This window comes from Beta vulgaris, chromosome 5 (assembly GCF_026745355.1).
Source record: "Beta vulgaris subsp. vulgaris cultivar EL10 chromosome 5, EL10.2, whole genome shotgun sequence".
Lineage (NCBI taxonomy): Eukaryota > Viridiplantae > Streptophyta > Magnoliopsida > Caryophyllales > Amaranthaceae > Beta > Beta vulgaris.
In genome coordinates, this window is record NC_079206.1 from 18422503 (window position 1) to 18438329 (window position 15827).

Here is a 15827-nt window from a genome sequence, read left to right on the forward strand (position 1 = left end):
TAAAAAGTTAATATTTGTACTTTCAGTTTATGAAATGCATATGTAAAATTTGTAAAAATATATAACATTAATCCTTCACATTTTAACACACTTTTCATTGCATACCATATAAATGTACGAGCAATGAGTCGAGTGATCAACATAATGAATTTTTGACTAATTTTACTTTTTTTTGGTGGAGGGCCTCTACTAAGGAACCCATGATAAGATGAAGGGTCCTGCCAAATCGACACCTCTCGTAGGTTAACCCGATCTGGATTCGCGGACAAACACATTGAAATTGGGGTCGTATATTTATATAACATTAATCCTCATACCAAGTTTTATTTCATAACAAAGTGAATTTTCAACCAAGTAAAACCAAGTTTTATTTCATAACAAAGTGATGTTTTGACTACATATATTTTACTTGTGGTCAACAAGTACTAAAACATAAGAAAAAAGGGAGGGGGCAAAAGAAAAAGAATGAGAAAAATCAAACTGACAAAAGGGAGGGGAAAAAAAAGAAAAAGAATGAGAAAAATAAAAAATGAAATAAAACTCATCACCCACGGCATTCGAACCCTCTACCCTCATACCCGCACACACAAACTCTAATGCACACAAAGTTTGTCACTGGACTAAGTTTATAATACTGGTATTTTTACGCATGTTTTTTCTATATATCTTTTATTTGCTTCCTGTCAAGCCCAGTTTTTCTCCCAGATCCGCGTGGGTTCAGTTGAACCCACTGAACCCACGCTGGATCCGACTCTGTTTGCTGGTCATTTCTCCTTGTCCTCAGTCGGACTACTTCTTCTAGTCTCTCTCCATTTCTCCTTTCTCTTTTCGTCTTTGGTCAGCCTGCGCTTCGCTGGCGTTTTCTCGGATTTGCGAAGCCAGCGTCTTCAGCGTCAAGACTTTCTTTGGGCAGCGTTGGCGGTGGAGAATTGTTCGTCGGCTGTGGATGAGGGGTTGCGGGCTACGGGATTCGGGTTCGGGATCCTCTCTTATTTATTCTCCTTCTAGTTCGGGCTTCATTGCTCCAGTTTAGGTTGTTCTTGCAGTGGTTCATGGTTGCCGGTGTCTCTTTGGTGGTGATCGTGTTCGCGTTTTAGTTGGTTGTTGGATTTGGGAGCTTATTCATTTTCGGTGGTGCTTGTCTTTCCCCCCGCGAAGGGTTTGACATCGATTTGGGCCTAGGGAGATGGCGCGATGTTGTGGCGAAGTATTTACTCGAGTTCCTTAGTGCTCCTTTGTTCTTCGTTATTTTTGTTCCTGATGCTTGTTATAATCACCCTTAAGAGTGTTTTAGGGGGTTTTTGTGTAGATACCTCCTAATTTTCTCTCCTTATATATATATAAAAAAAAAAACGGCTTAGGAGCAACAGGAATTGGTCAATAAGCTAGAACAACTATTACTTTAAATTACAATATAAGTACAGCAGAGTTTGTAAGTTTAAGCATTAAAGTGTAAGCACTCAAATAGGCACATGATTAAGGAAAAGTTATGTCCCCAAGGTGATTGCATATTTGCATCCTTACATAGGAACTCAGAATAAATAATTATTTTAATTCTTTTACCAAGCGCAAGTATCAATAGATAAGATTCTTCATCCTTTGCCGAGCTATATGCTTAATTGTATATAAAAATCAAATATTATTGCATGATATTAAGCGGATCATATGAATTTCCTCTCAGTAGGCATCAATTCTTCAAAGGAGAAACTTTTTTCCAAGAGGGAAGATAAATTTCTGTTAATCAAAAATCATCCCACATTTACAATCAATATTAAAGAAAAAAAGGAACACAGCCTAACTTGATCAAATAAAGGTCATCTATAATGTAACTATGATAGTAATGAATCATATTTGGCAATATAGCATAGTCCCTGTTTGCATGTTGAATCATGCAATCTTTTATGAGAGCGTTTGTCATTCTAATATAGAAGTATTTAAGAAGATATCTCTTTATAAGATCGTGTAGATAGTGTACAAACTTTCAATACTAATTGAAAATTTGTACCACAAACATCAATAAACTGCATCGTTACAACGAACCATAAGAACAAACTTTAAATTCCCAGAAGGGGAGACTAATAAATCAAACTCTAAACTCCCATTAGAGGAGACAAAAAAAAAACTCAATAAATAGGTAGAAAACTCTCCAACAATGAGAGAACATAAGATTATTATTAACGAGAACTAAAAAGTAAGTGCATAAAGGTAAAAATTGGGACTTATCACCATCGAAATGGATGGTGGCAGTCTCGATTTGGCTAAAGAAAGACTAGGGTTTTTAGGGAGACAAAGGGAGAGAAGAAAGAGACTACGAAGGGGAAACGTAATGAACCAAGAAACATAATTTGATCTAGCATAGGTTTATGAGTAGCAACATCTAGCAAGATATCATATATAAACTGACCTTTTACTCATAGATAATCCGCGACTCTCATGAAAAATTAACCAATGAAATAAATGTGTAATTGCCAAAAAGGATGACGAATATCAACAATTGGGGTTTGAATAGACCACTAGTAGAAGCAAGGACTTTGCGATACTAAATACCACTAGATTGTCCCATTTAATGTATATAAAGGTCTCAAATATCATGTTTGTAATCTACTAGAAGACCATTCCTTAGTCCCCCAAAACTTCATCAATAAGAGCATAAGTAATGACTAATACAATATGCTTAGTAGCAATACAGGCTGCTAAAGGAATTTTAAATAACTATTCTCGCTGTTGCAAATGAAGCAATAACTGAGCCACCAAAGTTTAATATATATAACACCTAGAGGAGGAGGTTCTGGAGAACAAAGATTATAGGAGGCCATGCAAGAAGAAAGAAAAGTAGCGGTGAAGGAAAAATCCATTATAGTGCGAGCAATTCATTTGAGGCTGAATATAAGACTTGCGATGATATCAATATATATAAAGAGGATTTAGAATTTATAACTACATAATGACCTTCTTTTCAAATGCTCCAAATACTAAACTAGTAATTCTGATACACAGATAAATCCATTTATTTATTTCTTAAAGGAACAAATCATGGATTACATAGTATTTTATTTTCAAAATTTCTAATATGATGTTTATTATCATACTCTATATGATACCATTAGTATATTTTTTTTGGGTTTGCTCAATTAAAATATTGACACTATTCACAATTAGAGAGAATCTTTAAATTCTTCTCAAAATATACTCTTTAAGAAAAAATATAGTGTGGGGTCTTATTTGATTTGTTTTAATGAGTACTTTACTAATATAAAATCGTTATGATTTTTACTAATATATAATGAAAGATACTCAAGGTCAAAAAAGTGCACATAATCAAAACAAGAAAACTAAAAAAAAATACAGAGGGAGTATCATATAACTAATATTGTAAGTTGAGTTAAGAAGCCAGTTTGTGAAGTGGCAACATATGACATCCTTATTTGACATTATTTATCATGCCATCTACGATGCCAAATAAGTGATAGTGACACCTTATTTCTCAATTACAGGATTGAGAATTTTGAATTTGTATCCAAGATAACGTGCACATCTTTCAAGTTGTATAGATCGTCTATTACCCTGTATTCTACTATAATTTTCGCATAGATTACGAAGCTAAAACTGTTCTAGTAGTAAGAATTGTACTTTTTGGGGGTTCAATTCCAACTAGGTCGACTTTGGAGGAGGGGATCCCCTTACCTTTCCCTCTACTCCATGTAAAGGTTCTAATTTGATACAACATTTCAATTTCATCTTATCCACCTAAAAAATCGCTTATTGCAATATACTTTCCTAATTAAATGAAGGAATTTTTGTTGTTCTTTCATTCTTTGGGTGTTGATATGTTTATCGTTTAAACCCTAGACATTGTATACCGAGAATCAGGGGCGGATTTATTATGGGTTCACTGGGTTCAGGTGAACCCGATGATTTTTGGAAAAAAATTACCCGTTTTTTTTTTCTAAATTAAAAATATTTTAGATATTAGTTATATTCTATATACGTGTAAGGTAAGACATGAAAGAAGCTTGTCTCCCAGTAGTTTTGTATAGGTCTGGGTTTCGAAACCTCGGACAACTTTTTTTTTTTTTTTTTTTTTTTTTCCTAAGCCTCCTCATTTCTTTTCCCCCACAACCTAGCCAACATTTTTCGTTTTTCTCCCAAACAAAGCCAAAACCCTAACTAGTAAGTAGTAACTCCCTAGTAACGAGCCAAAGCCAGATCTGACCATCGACGGCCCACGGCCAGTCGGCCACCGTGACGGCGTGACACCGTCTCTTCCGTCTTTCCCACAGCGACGGCGAACCAGCCGGCAGCAAGCCATCAACCTTTCCGAATTCCGGCCGTTTGAAAATTGAAAGGTAAAGCCCAAACCCAATTCTCCAATTTTAAATATGAATTTTACTGTTTCAGATTTTAGTCTTTTACCCATTAGATGATTAAAATATGTAATTGTAGTTATGTAATTTTGTTAATCATTTAAATGTTGATTGTTGTCTTGTTGAATAATGAATACTTGAACGAATGAATGTGGAATGTTGAATGAATGAATGTGGACTTTGGAGTTTGGATTGTGATTTGTGAATGTTGAATAAATTTTCAATGAATGAATGTATTGTGGATGAATGAATGATTAATGTGATTGAACTTTGTAGTGTTTAGACTCATGGAGTTGAAATTTCTTGCTTGTGTTATTGTGTAGATTGTATTGTGACTATGATCATTTAATTTCTTTTGTTAGAGAGGAACCCTTTTTTAATATGGAGGGGAAAAGAAAGGGTGCATAGAGATGAACTTCTATGCATATCACTAATTTTAAGAATTTTACATTAATTTCCAGGTCTGACCTTGAACAATTATACAAGTGCACTCTTGCAACAAAGAGATTGAATATTAAACATCATGGTAAGTTCTCATTGCAAGGTCCTTTTGTTGTTTGGTTTTTAGGGGGCGTTTGGTATGATTAAAGGAAACCGAATGGAAAGGATTTGGATAAGGAGAGGAAATGGAAATAATAGTTGTTACCTTTAATAGTTGTTTGGTATCCTGGTGGAATGGGAACAATGGAGAGGTTTATGATTGAGGAAGGAAACTTGATTTGTTTCCACTAGTTTGATATAGGGTAACAAATGGGGGGATTGTGTTTCCCTCCGAAAACGGTATTTGTTACTTAACACTCATACCAGACAATTAGAAATGAAAACGCTTATTGGTATCCGTTTCCTACATCAAGTTTTTCTATACCAAACACCCTCTTAGTATTATTAGAATTCAGCTGTTAACCTATTGCTGGTACACCTAGGGGTGTAATTGAAGTAAGAGTTTATGATTTAATAGACAACATCAGTCATTATTTGTACTTTGATAGAAGAATTAATGGGCGATCGACTAGCGTGCTGTACATGTGCTTGCTTGGGTCTGTGGTTGTTCACTTGTTCTCTGTGTCTATGTTTGTTATTGCTGACAATATATTTTGCTCTCTGTTGAAGTCGAGTCGAAAAGAAACAGTTTTAGATCTTGCTAAGTTTGTTGACAAGGGGGTCCAAGTCAAGCTTACCGGTGGAAGACAAGGTTTTCTTTCTGCCTTATGTTTCTCTAATGCAATTTCTTCTTTTCATTTTGTGGTGCAATAGTATATTTCATCAGTACTCAATTTCTATATAAACCTATTGAAATGCGGTGCTTGTCATTGGATTATTAAGAGATCGTATTTTTATCTGATAGAAAATATATTTAGGATAATATGTTGTCACATAACTCAGATATATTTTGTATAGTTTGATTATTATCTCGCCAGGATTCCTAACATAGTTAGGAATAGTACTATGTGACTATATTTGATCAAAGCAATCACTCCAAAGTTAAGGAGCTTTATACAATTTAACATGGTATCACTCCAAAGTTAAGGAGTTTTATACAATTTAATATGGTATTAGAGCTTAGGTAAATCCCTAACCACCACAATCCTTTTTCCCGATCCGCCCAGAAAACCATGCCCACCATGTGAAGTGTCTGGTATCATAGTGTATTTTTTACTTGTGAACTTAACCTTGTTCTTTGATCACCACGTGTTAAGGAAAATGTAATGATTACAAGGAAAGCAACAACTCAGATAGAGAGAAATGGAACCCTAAAAGTTCATAATATTGGATAATGGAATTTAGATGAACAATCGAACATAGAATGGTCAAGCAGTGACCATTAATTTGAGTTCTACTGCAAAGAGTTTAACATAATAAAAATTGAAAATTAGCTGCTTCTTATGCCTTATGCATTCATGCGCACCATTCCTATAAGAAAGCCGGGGTTGGCATTTCACTGCTCTTCTTTTTGCCCTATATACCTGCATGTTAGACAAGATCTCTGGTTCTCGGATCACTTGGTATTAATGCACTTGCTACTTTTGATGTCATTGTTCCACTTGTTTAAATCTAATGAGTGGCATTACATGGTCTAACCTTATTGTTGTGAGGGAATGTTCAAATACATTAAGGTCCAGGTATCTCATTTATGTTTTTGGAGGTTTTCGTGCTGCACGTGCAGTGCAGTCAAAACATATGAACTTCTGAAGAGGTATGAGGGAAGATAGTATCTTTTGTGATGCCATATTTGAGTTCCCTCCACAAGTTTATATTGCTTTGCAATATGAAATAAGTGTAGAATTTATAACTAAGAGATAAAAAGAAGTAAATGATAGTGAAAGAAATGATATTGCAAATTGTATTTTCCACTAATCAAATTGTATTTTCCATAGTCCCCAAACTTCAAAATACAATTATTTTGATATATTTGGCACCTGACTTGATTATTAGCCTTGTTCCTTACCGTTTTTATGTTTTATGTTTATAGTGACTGGGACGCTAAAGGGATATGACCAATTGTTGAACCTTGTGCTGGATGAAGCCATTGAATATCTGAGAGGTATGAAATTCACTGCTGATTATGTTAAGTTCTGGTCTTGCTGTGATGTATTTTTAGATAGTACGAGTCCTTGTCTCTCGTTTACTTACAAAATAAATTGCATTTTCTATGCTAGTTCTGCCTTCTGGTGATTTTTCTAGATTTTAGCAGAAAAGATTAATTTAGTTACTTTCTGATGGATGCTATCTTGGCTATAATTTATAAGGTGCATGTATATTCAAGTCCACTATGGGCCTATGTTTTCTTGAAACTAGACCGCACAGGGGCACTGCTTTAAAACTTGTGATGGCTTTTTTTTTTCACCATGTAGATTTGTATCTGTGTCAAATTTTCGTTTAATGCTGGTCCTCACATTGTTGATGTCGGAAAATTGTACCTTCTTTGGCCCGTAACTGTGGCTTCCTTTTTCATGGTGTTAAAAGTTGAAACACGACGGAATGACCTCTTTTTCTCAGATTGATTAAGTGAATTTATCTGTTATGAGTTTCTTTTAGGGAAGTCCAATTTCAATCCCAATTTTTCATCAACAAATCAAGTGACTAATTAACTGTTGTATGTGTAAGTTTTTATAATACTTTTTTTTTACACTTTTTTAACCTTTTCACCACCAATACAAGACCACCACCACCACCACTACCACCCACTAACCCTTTGACCAGCCACCTACCAAACCACCATCACCCAACTCACCAACTAAACCCACCTTATCACCACTGAAACCCACCCACTTGCCCCACCTTCACGCACTTAAAGAAACCCACTGTAAAAAGCCCCACCAATCCGTCTTCCTAACCACCGCCAGAATCATTTGCAGGTTGAGATAAAAAATGGTGGCCATAGTGGTTTTGTGGTGGTGGTTGTGTTGTGGTGGGGGTTGTGGAGGGGAAGGAGAAGGCAAGAGAAAGAAGTGGAGAGAGAGAAGCAGGGTAGTGCGTGGGGTTTTTTTTGTTGTTTTAAAATAAAAAGCAAATTTGTAAATAAAATTAAAAAGAACATTTAAAATGCAAAATAAAATTATACCTGATGTTGTAGGTAGCAACTGGAGCTAATCTAGCACAAGATGATGTGGATACAAACTTCACTTATTAAGGAATAATCCAAGGTTAATTTACATTAGGAAGATAGCTAAAAGGTTAGCTTATCTATGGCAATTTTTCCATTTCATTAATATGGATTCCTTATTGTTGAGTCTGAAGCTGCTAGGGTAGTTGGCCTGTTCCTGATGGGCAGAGGTGGGGGGTGTTAGGAAAAAAGGGTAGTATTGAGAATTTGCAAGGTAGTTATAGAGGCTATTTCATCTGCCTCATGAAGTTGCCTCAGTTCTGACATAAGCATATCTATGAACTGTGTTCCCCATTGCTTGTTTACCAAAATGAACTAGTTTGGTGAACTCCTGAATCAAAGAAGCTTTCTTGATCTGCTTACTGGTCTGCATCTCCTCCGAGGAGAATCTATGTTGCTCTGTACTGAATTCAGTTTCTCTTGTAAGCAGCTGGTTTCCATGTAATTCATGTCCTTAAGATGATGTCTCCTCCTAGTTACATGTTCCTTCTGCACAAAAATGGTAGCAAATACACTGTGATGCCTAAGTTACATGGAAACATTAGATCATAAAAAGGGGCCAGAGGGCTATAAATTGGCTGCTAGAAAGTATATCTTCTAATTATGTGTGATTATGTTGTTAATTATCAGAACATCGACCCCTACTTGAATACTTCACATCAGTTTTAAAATGATTAGTACAGATCCTCAAAGTTATAGTCTTCTCTACCCCCCCCCCCCCTAGAGCATGTACAATGGATTGGTTGGTCTTGGTTGGTCTTTGAGTTTGCTCTTTCTCTCTCTCCTCCTTCTTACACCTCACATCCCACTAAAACTCCCACCAACTCATCTTTTTTTTCTCACAATGGTTTGGTTGGTCTTACTTGGTTTTTCTATTTCTCTCTCCTACTTTTACCAAACCCCACCATTACCATTGAGCATTAAAAGTAAAGAGTTTTGTCCGGGAGAACTCTTATTACTCGTATCCGGAGCCACAGTAAAAATTGCTAAATCAACTGCTCCTCCAGAGAAGAAGCAGGAAGCGGTTCGAAAGAGTCCTGTTTATGAACTCACTCCCTAATTTTCTCCCAGCCTAGTTCCATATGGTCTAGAAATCAAGACCAACCAATCCAAAGAGCCAAGTGCCCCAATGATAAAACTAAGTAAAGCTAGTTTTACTATTTGCTAGACCAACCTAAAACCAATCCATTGTACATGCTCTTATACTACATTGTACACATCCCTCCCTTCCCACATCTTTTCTCTTGCAGATTTTTTTATCATTTGTTTCTTAACTACGTGATGGGTGGCTTGGCTGCATTGGACTTGCAAATCCATTGTGAACTTGTATTCATGAGCCTCATGGTTGCATCATAAACATTTGTAACTGTGAGAGGAAGGTGTTAATTTTCTCTGAAGTCTGCTACGCTCTTACTTGGGGTTGGTAATCTTTTGTTAAGACTTTGAGCCCCTTCCTTTGACCTCGTGAGGTTCTTTTTTTTCTTATTAGGGAAGATAAATGGTCCGAAGACCAACCCCTGCTAGGTTTACTAGCGTGCCTGAGGCTGGGTACAAGTCTAAGAAGACAACAGGGCCCACTATCACCATAAGGTAATTCCCCGACATATTGTTGGGATGAGAATTCAAACCTTGGGCAGTGCCCTGGAATTCGGGGTGGTATCCCACTGAGCTACCACCTCTCCCTCCCTCGGGAGAGTCTATAGTTGGCGGGGGGAGTAATGATATGTTTCTTAGAACATATGGTGACATAATTGATAGCTTGTATTTTATGATTCAATTCCATAAACTTCATGAGATGTATAACTCAGGTAAAATGTGGCTGCAGATGCTGATGACCCGCTGAAGACTACGGACCAGACCAGGAGCCTTGGCTTAATTGTATGTTCCTTGTGCACCTCTGGTTATTTATACCGGATTTCAATAATTGTGTATTTTCATGTTAGGATTTTCTTCTCTAGGTGTAGAGACATAATTGGTATAGTTTTAAGAGCATCAAATTTTACAAAATGATACACGAGGAACCACATACCTCAGTTTAATCTGAAGGCTCAAACAGATGTCACTTGATTTTATTGATTAATATTTTCTTGTTAGGAACCACATGGCCACCGAGGGGTTGTGGGAGGGGGGGGGGGGGATGGATAAAGGGACCCCCAATCCCAAGTGCTCTCATCTAGGGGGCTGCACCGGTCTGGGACTGTTGGACCGGAATCTGGAAAATCTTTGGACTGGAATTCCGGTCCGGTACGGTTTTGGACCTGTTGGACCAGAATTTGCATTTTATTTATATAATTTTTTTTTTTGTTTAGATTTAAACATATTTATAAATTAAATACATTAAAATATAATAATTCTAACAACAATAATCCTAAAGGCAATAAAGAGTAGGTTTTTAGCTTTCTAACTTTCTAATGTTTAAACTTTAAACTTTTTTGACCTCAAAACTCTTTTATTACTTAAAAAAGAATTCCGGTCCACCGGTTCGGACCGGAATTTCCCGGGTTTGGACCGGACCGGACCGGAAACCTAGAATCGTGTATTTCTGTAGATCGAGGATTGGACCGAAATCTTCGGTCCAGTCCAAATTCCGGTCCGATCCTGGTTTTTGCACAATCCCACTCTCAGCCATGTAGCATGGGACGAATTCTGAAGCGGAGGAACCTTAGATTACAGCAATTTTGAGCTTCATTAGCACAAGAACAGCATGAGGTTTATGGACCCTGAAACTTTGGGTCTTAGAAGTTTTCGTGCTTCATAAGCTCTCAGTTGAGAGGAATAATTGAGCCCCTGTAATTTCCAATTAAGCCGACCTTTGTTGGTAGATGTCACTTGGTTATAAAAGATGTCAAATTGTTGAAGAAAATGGATTGCCTGTTTAAATCAGTGTAACGAAGTTGGTGACTTGCTTCAGCAGCAGTATCCTGAGATAAGAGTAGAAGACATTGATTACCACACTACTCATTCTATATGATTCAGTTGTATGATTCAGTCTGTAGTTGAATTATGGATTGATGTGAAGTTTGTGCACTATTGTTGCAGGTTTGTAGAGGAACAGCTGTGATGCTTGTTTCCCCCACTGATGGCACTGACGAGATCGCAAACCCTTTCGTCCAGCCAGACGGTGCCTAGATTTTGTTTGGTAGTAATGATTTTCTAAATGTAATTCTTGTTTTCCTCAAATATATTTGGTGTACCAAAAAGTAGCCGAGTTCTTCATGAACCCACCCTTCTTTTGGCGAAGAGATCATGTAAAATGCTACACAAGTGTTTTGAATTGCTAGAGAATGATTGTGCAGGTCACGACTATTAATAGCTACTGAGTTCTTTTTTTTCTTTTCTTTCGAGCATTGACATTTGACAGTGGAGAGGTGTGTGAAACGAGGGGGAATAAAACGCTAATAGTTAGTGAGCATGTTGCCCACTAACCTATGTTATTCAGATACGGATTGAGTGTCTACTCGGATACGGGTGTCTAAGTGTTCGATTCGGTTATTTTGTAGAAAAAAGTCAAGTTTTTAGTTTAAACTGAAGTATCCAAGTATCGTGTCGAACACGACATGACACCCTGTTTTTGAGGTAAATGAAGGTGTTGGAGTAACACTGTCACTAACAACAATTTTACATTTTTTTTTTCTTTTCGAAAAGTTACTTTTTTTTGTTAAAAAAGAATTTCTTGATTGAAAAGACAATTTTTTGTCGAAAAGTAAACATGTGATCTCATAAAGGAAAAGTTACATTGATTAGTATGTCTCATTCAACATTTTCTCCAAAAAGTATAATTGGTTATTTATAAGAATTCAATATTGTGTGTTCAAAATAATAATTATTGATAAATCAATCCTTATTTGTGTGTTTAACCCGTATTTATATATGTAAACAATGAAATTATTCTGAACATCTCCAAAACAATCAACCTAATCTCTGAAGTATATTTTGTTCACCTTTTTTTATGGTTAGAAATTTTTTCTACCTTATTAAGATCTAAAATGCGATAGCCAAAATTCCTCTAATAATCCGTCTATGGTAGATATAATTCCTCATGTCATAATGTTTCTGACGATCAAAACATCTTAAAATAAACGCTAAATCAACATCAGGAGTAACATCCACTGTGCAAACAAGTAAAATTTTCAATTAATCAAGTTAAATTAAGTAGAGAAAACTCTTAAGAGAATTATTAAGCAAAAACTTACAGTAGAAATTTTTGCAAATGCAGACTACAAATAATAAATCACCATAAAGAGTAACATCCACTATGCAAACAAGTAAAATTTTCAATTAATCAAGTTAAATTAAGTTGAGAAAACTGAAATGTAAAGAAAAACTTTACAGATGAAATGTTTGCAAATACAAACAATAATGTCTGAAATCAATATACTATAGACGACATTAGCAAGTAGATGAATAGAGACTAAATTTGAACCTCAAATGCTCGAAACCAGGAAGATTTGCAATTTTAATGATTGACACATGAATCAAGTCACATCAAGCGATTGAATTCAATTACGATGACTGATAAATGAAAATAAAAAATAGCAGTAGCGATTCTTTCTTAACGATATTCGCTTCCTTCACTTTTTGCGCGACAAACTGAAGTAAGAGATTAAGCAAAAAACTCAAAGATTGCAAGAAAAGTACGAATGATAGAAATGTAGAGTTAGATCAGAGCATAATCGCACAGAAATTCACCATTTTCGTCACGAACTATCAGAGAGTTAACTTGTTAGCTAAGTTTAAGAGAAGAAATTTTTGAATATGAAGTGTGAGAAAATGGTAAAATTAAGAGTACTCCCAATGGTTGCCCTCCTTGTGGGTTATAAGGAGAGAGTGTGTAAAATATTATTAGTTTATTGGGAGAGAAAAAAAAGTTGGGCAAAAAATTGATGCCCAACTCTTCATGATGGACCAAGAAAGAGAGGAGCAAAGAAGGAATTGGAGGAAAGAGAAAATATGGTGGGGTAGATGGAAGAGTGAGAAAGTAATATAATAATCAATGACCCCAAAGTATAGGGCAACCATTGGTTGTGCTCTAAGTAGCGTAATACTCCATCCGTTTCCTAAAGATCTTCCCTCTTTTCGTTTAAGGGTGTTTCCAAAAGAACTTCCCTCTTTTACTTTATTCCTTATTTGGCAAAACAAATTTCCCTATTTACCCTCTCATGTCACTATCATATGATCCACCATTACATTATTAATTCAATTTTACTCCTTTTTCTCTCCTACTTCAACCCCTTTTTATTTGTTTATTTATCTTAAATCCTTTCTCTCTCCTACTTTACTCACACCATGCCCCACACAATTTGATTTTCCTTGGTATCTGTAGGAACAGTAAGTGGGAAGATCTTTAGGAAACGGAGGGAGTACTCCGTATATAAAAAGACCGCCAAAATAGAGAAGGGTGCAAAATGCGTGGGTGGTGGGTAAATATGTAAACTCACATTAAGTGATTGAATTTGGGTTTTGGGTTGTGTCATGTAGAGCTGTCAAAAAATGATCTGATTTGATAACCCGACCTGAACCTGTAATGATCTGTAACTGACTTGCACCCGAAATTTTGGTAAAACAGGTCACCTGTAACCTGACTTGTACTCGACCTGATAATAACTGATAACTGTTCTTGACCCACGACTTAATGACCTGAACCTGAACCGACACCCGACCAAAAAAGACCGATAACTGAAGTGATGCGACCTGACAACTTCCTGAACCTGATTAGACACCCAACCTGATTTGAACCTGAAACCAATCATAACTCGATACAACCTGCTGTACCGACCCGTTGCAACCTATTACCTGATTTTACCAAACATGTTGCAACCTGTTACCTGATTTTTGATCCGACCTGTTACAACATGGTACCCGATTTTACCCGACCTAATGGTTGTTGATAATTCGACTTTTCATTAACCTCTCCATTTAGCAACAAAAATCATAAACATAAGTTACCTTTATCTACATAACCCGAAGTCCCTAATAAAGTAAAACATGTTTATTAAAATTTATCTGATGCTTAACATTTTATCATTTTAATATAATAAATTTGAACAAATAGCATTAATAAAATTATAACATATTGATATCCTAAATTTGCAGTAAAAAAAAAATAATCGTAACTTTTTTTGATCATGTAATATTTTAAAGTCCTTTAATTATTTAAGAATTTATATTGTCGAATTTGTTTATGGGAAAATACTATATCGATACTCACAACGAATGCTTTAGATTTCTCATAAACTAATTAGGAGTATATTGATCCCTTGTTAGGATATTTTTTAAATTTCCCTTAATTAGTTGCCTTTGAAATATGTTATGAAATATATAGAACCATACATATAGAACCATAGATATTACGCAACTAATAAAACTGTTCCTTCAACCTTCCATTATATAACTGTATATTACATGAAAAGAGGATCAAAATAGTTTATGTTACACATTAAAAATATAGTGAATAAGGAAGTCAAAGGTTGGCAAAGCTGTAAAACCAACTCTTTACCCCCAATCAAAGGCTAAGACAAAGGTGCCACGATATATACATAGCAAAAGATTATCTAAGGGTTCATCAACTAAAATATGAACATGTTGGCAGTAGCATCAACTCAGTACTCCCTACTCCTAAATTTGCCCTCAAAAAGCAGCACCACAGAAAACCAGCAATGCAGCAAGCATCAACATGTCTGAACAACAGCAGTAGGATAAATGAAAATCTGAACAACGAAATAAAAAAAAAAGGAAAAAGAGGAGAAAATCATAGAATTAAAATACTGAATATATTTATAATAAAAAAAAGTTACATCACTTACAAGGATTACTCATGAAGACACTCAGTTTCCTCAAAAGTCAAAGATGAAGGTTCAATGTCAACTTCATAATTTACATTCTCTTCTTTGTCATAACCATTCAACCAATTTTTAGAAGTAACCAAAGCCTCAACATGTTCATCCGAGAGACAACTTCTCCACTTGTTCAAGATTCGACCACCCATACTAAAAGATGATTCAGAAGCAACTGAAGATATAGGAATGGCCAATATATTTTCGCCATTCTAGAGAGATTGGATAACATACAGATGCTCTTTCAATAATTGAGGATATCAAACTCTTCATGTGGAAAATTAGGCCTTAGTGGCGAACTGAGATAGACATCCACTTCAGATGGAGTAGCCAACTCTACTTTGAGCTACATTTGCATTAAAATTCTACTTTCAAGATGATAGGAAAATTCGACTTAAAAAAGAAAAATAGTGAAAATAATAAACCTTGTATATGTTGCTGGTCTTAAATGGTCCACGAGGCACAAGAGGCGGAAGCGATGTTGGTGTACTTGTTTGTTATGATGAAGATGTATCACAACGTGTTATAGATTTAGCATAGAAATTGTACATCTCAACAAATTCGGAAAGCACAGCTTGTGCCTTAGTACCACTTGTATCATCAGTGTATATTGTAGAATACAAACTCTTCACCAAATCATACTTGTAACGAGGGTCAAAAATCACAGCAAAGGATAAGATCAAAGAATAGTCCCCCCAATATTTATCAAACTTTTTTTGCATCTCAGGTGTCATTTTACATACCATAGCATCGATATCAATATGAGCATCACATACAAGCTTTTCAATACTCAAAATATTAGCAAAATAATGATTGGATGTAGGATTCTCGGAGCCAGAGAAAAGTTTTGTAATCTCAGAGAATGGCTCAAGAAAATCACATATTGCCTCAACATGTTGCCACTCAAGCGCTGATATACCAAACTCATAGTTACTCTCTCTTTTGGCAAACATATCTAAAGGTTCTTTAGCTAACAATGCTCTTTGAAGCACTAAAAAAAGTAGAATTCCACCTAGTGGACACATC

At 35.7% G+C, this 15827-nt stretch overlaps 1 protein-coding gene across 1 annotated transcript; it reads left to right on the plus strand.

Annotated features, from left to right (window-relative positions):
* Positions 1–4099: 4099 nt before the first annotated feature.
* On the plus strand, positions 4100–11304 carry LOC104893001 (sm-like protein LSM7). The gene is made up of 6 exons (XM_010679031.4): positions 4100–4346; positions 4826–4890; positions 5475–5556; positions 6835–6906; positions 9794–9846; positions 11008–11304. Exons 2-6 carry the CDS (start codon positions 4888–4890, stop codon positions 11095–11097), a joined length of 300 nt encoding a protein of 99 aa, XP_010677333.1. The 5' UTR covers positions 4100–4346; positions 4826–4887; the 3' UTR covers positions 11098–11304.
* The last annotated feature ends 4523 nt before the right edge of the window (positions 11305–15827 follow it).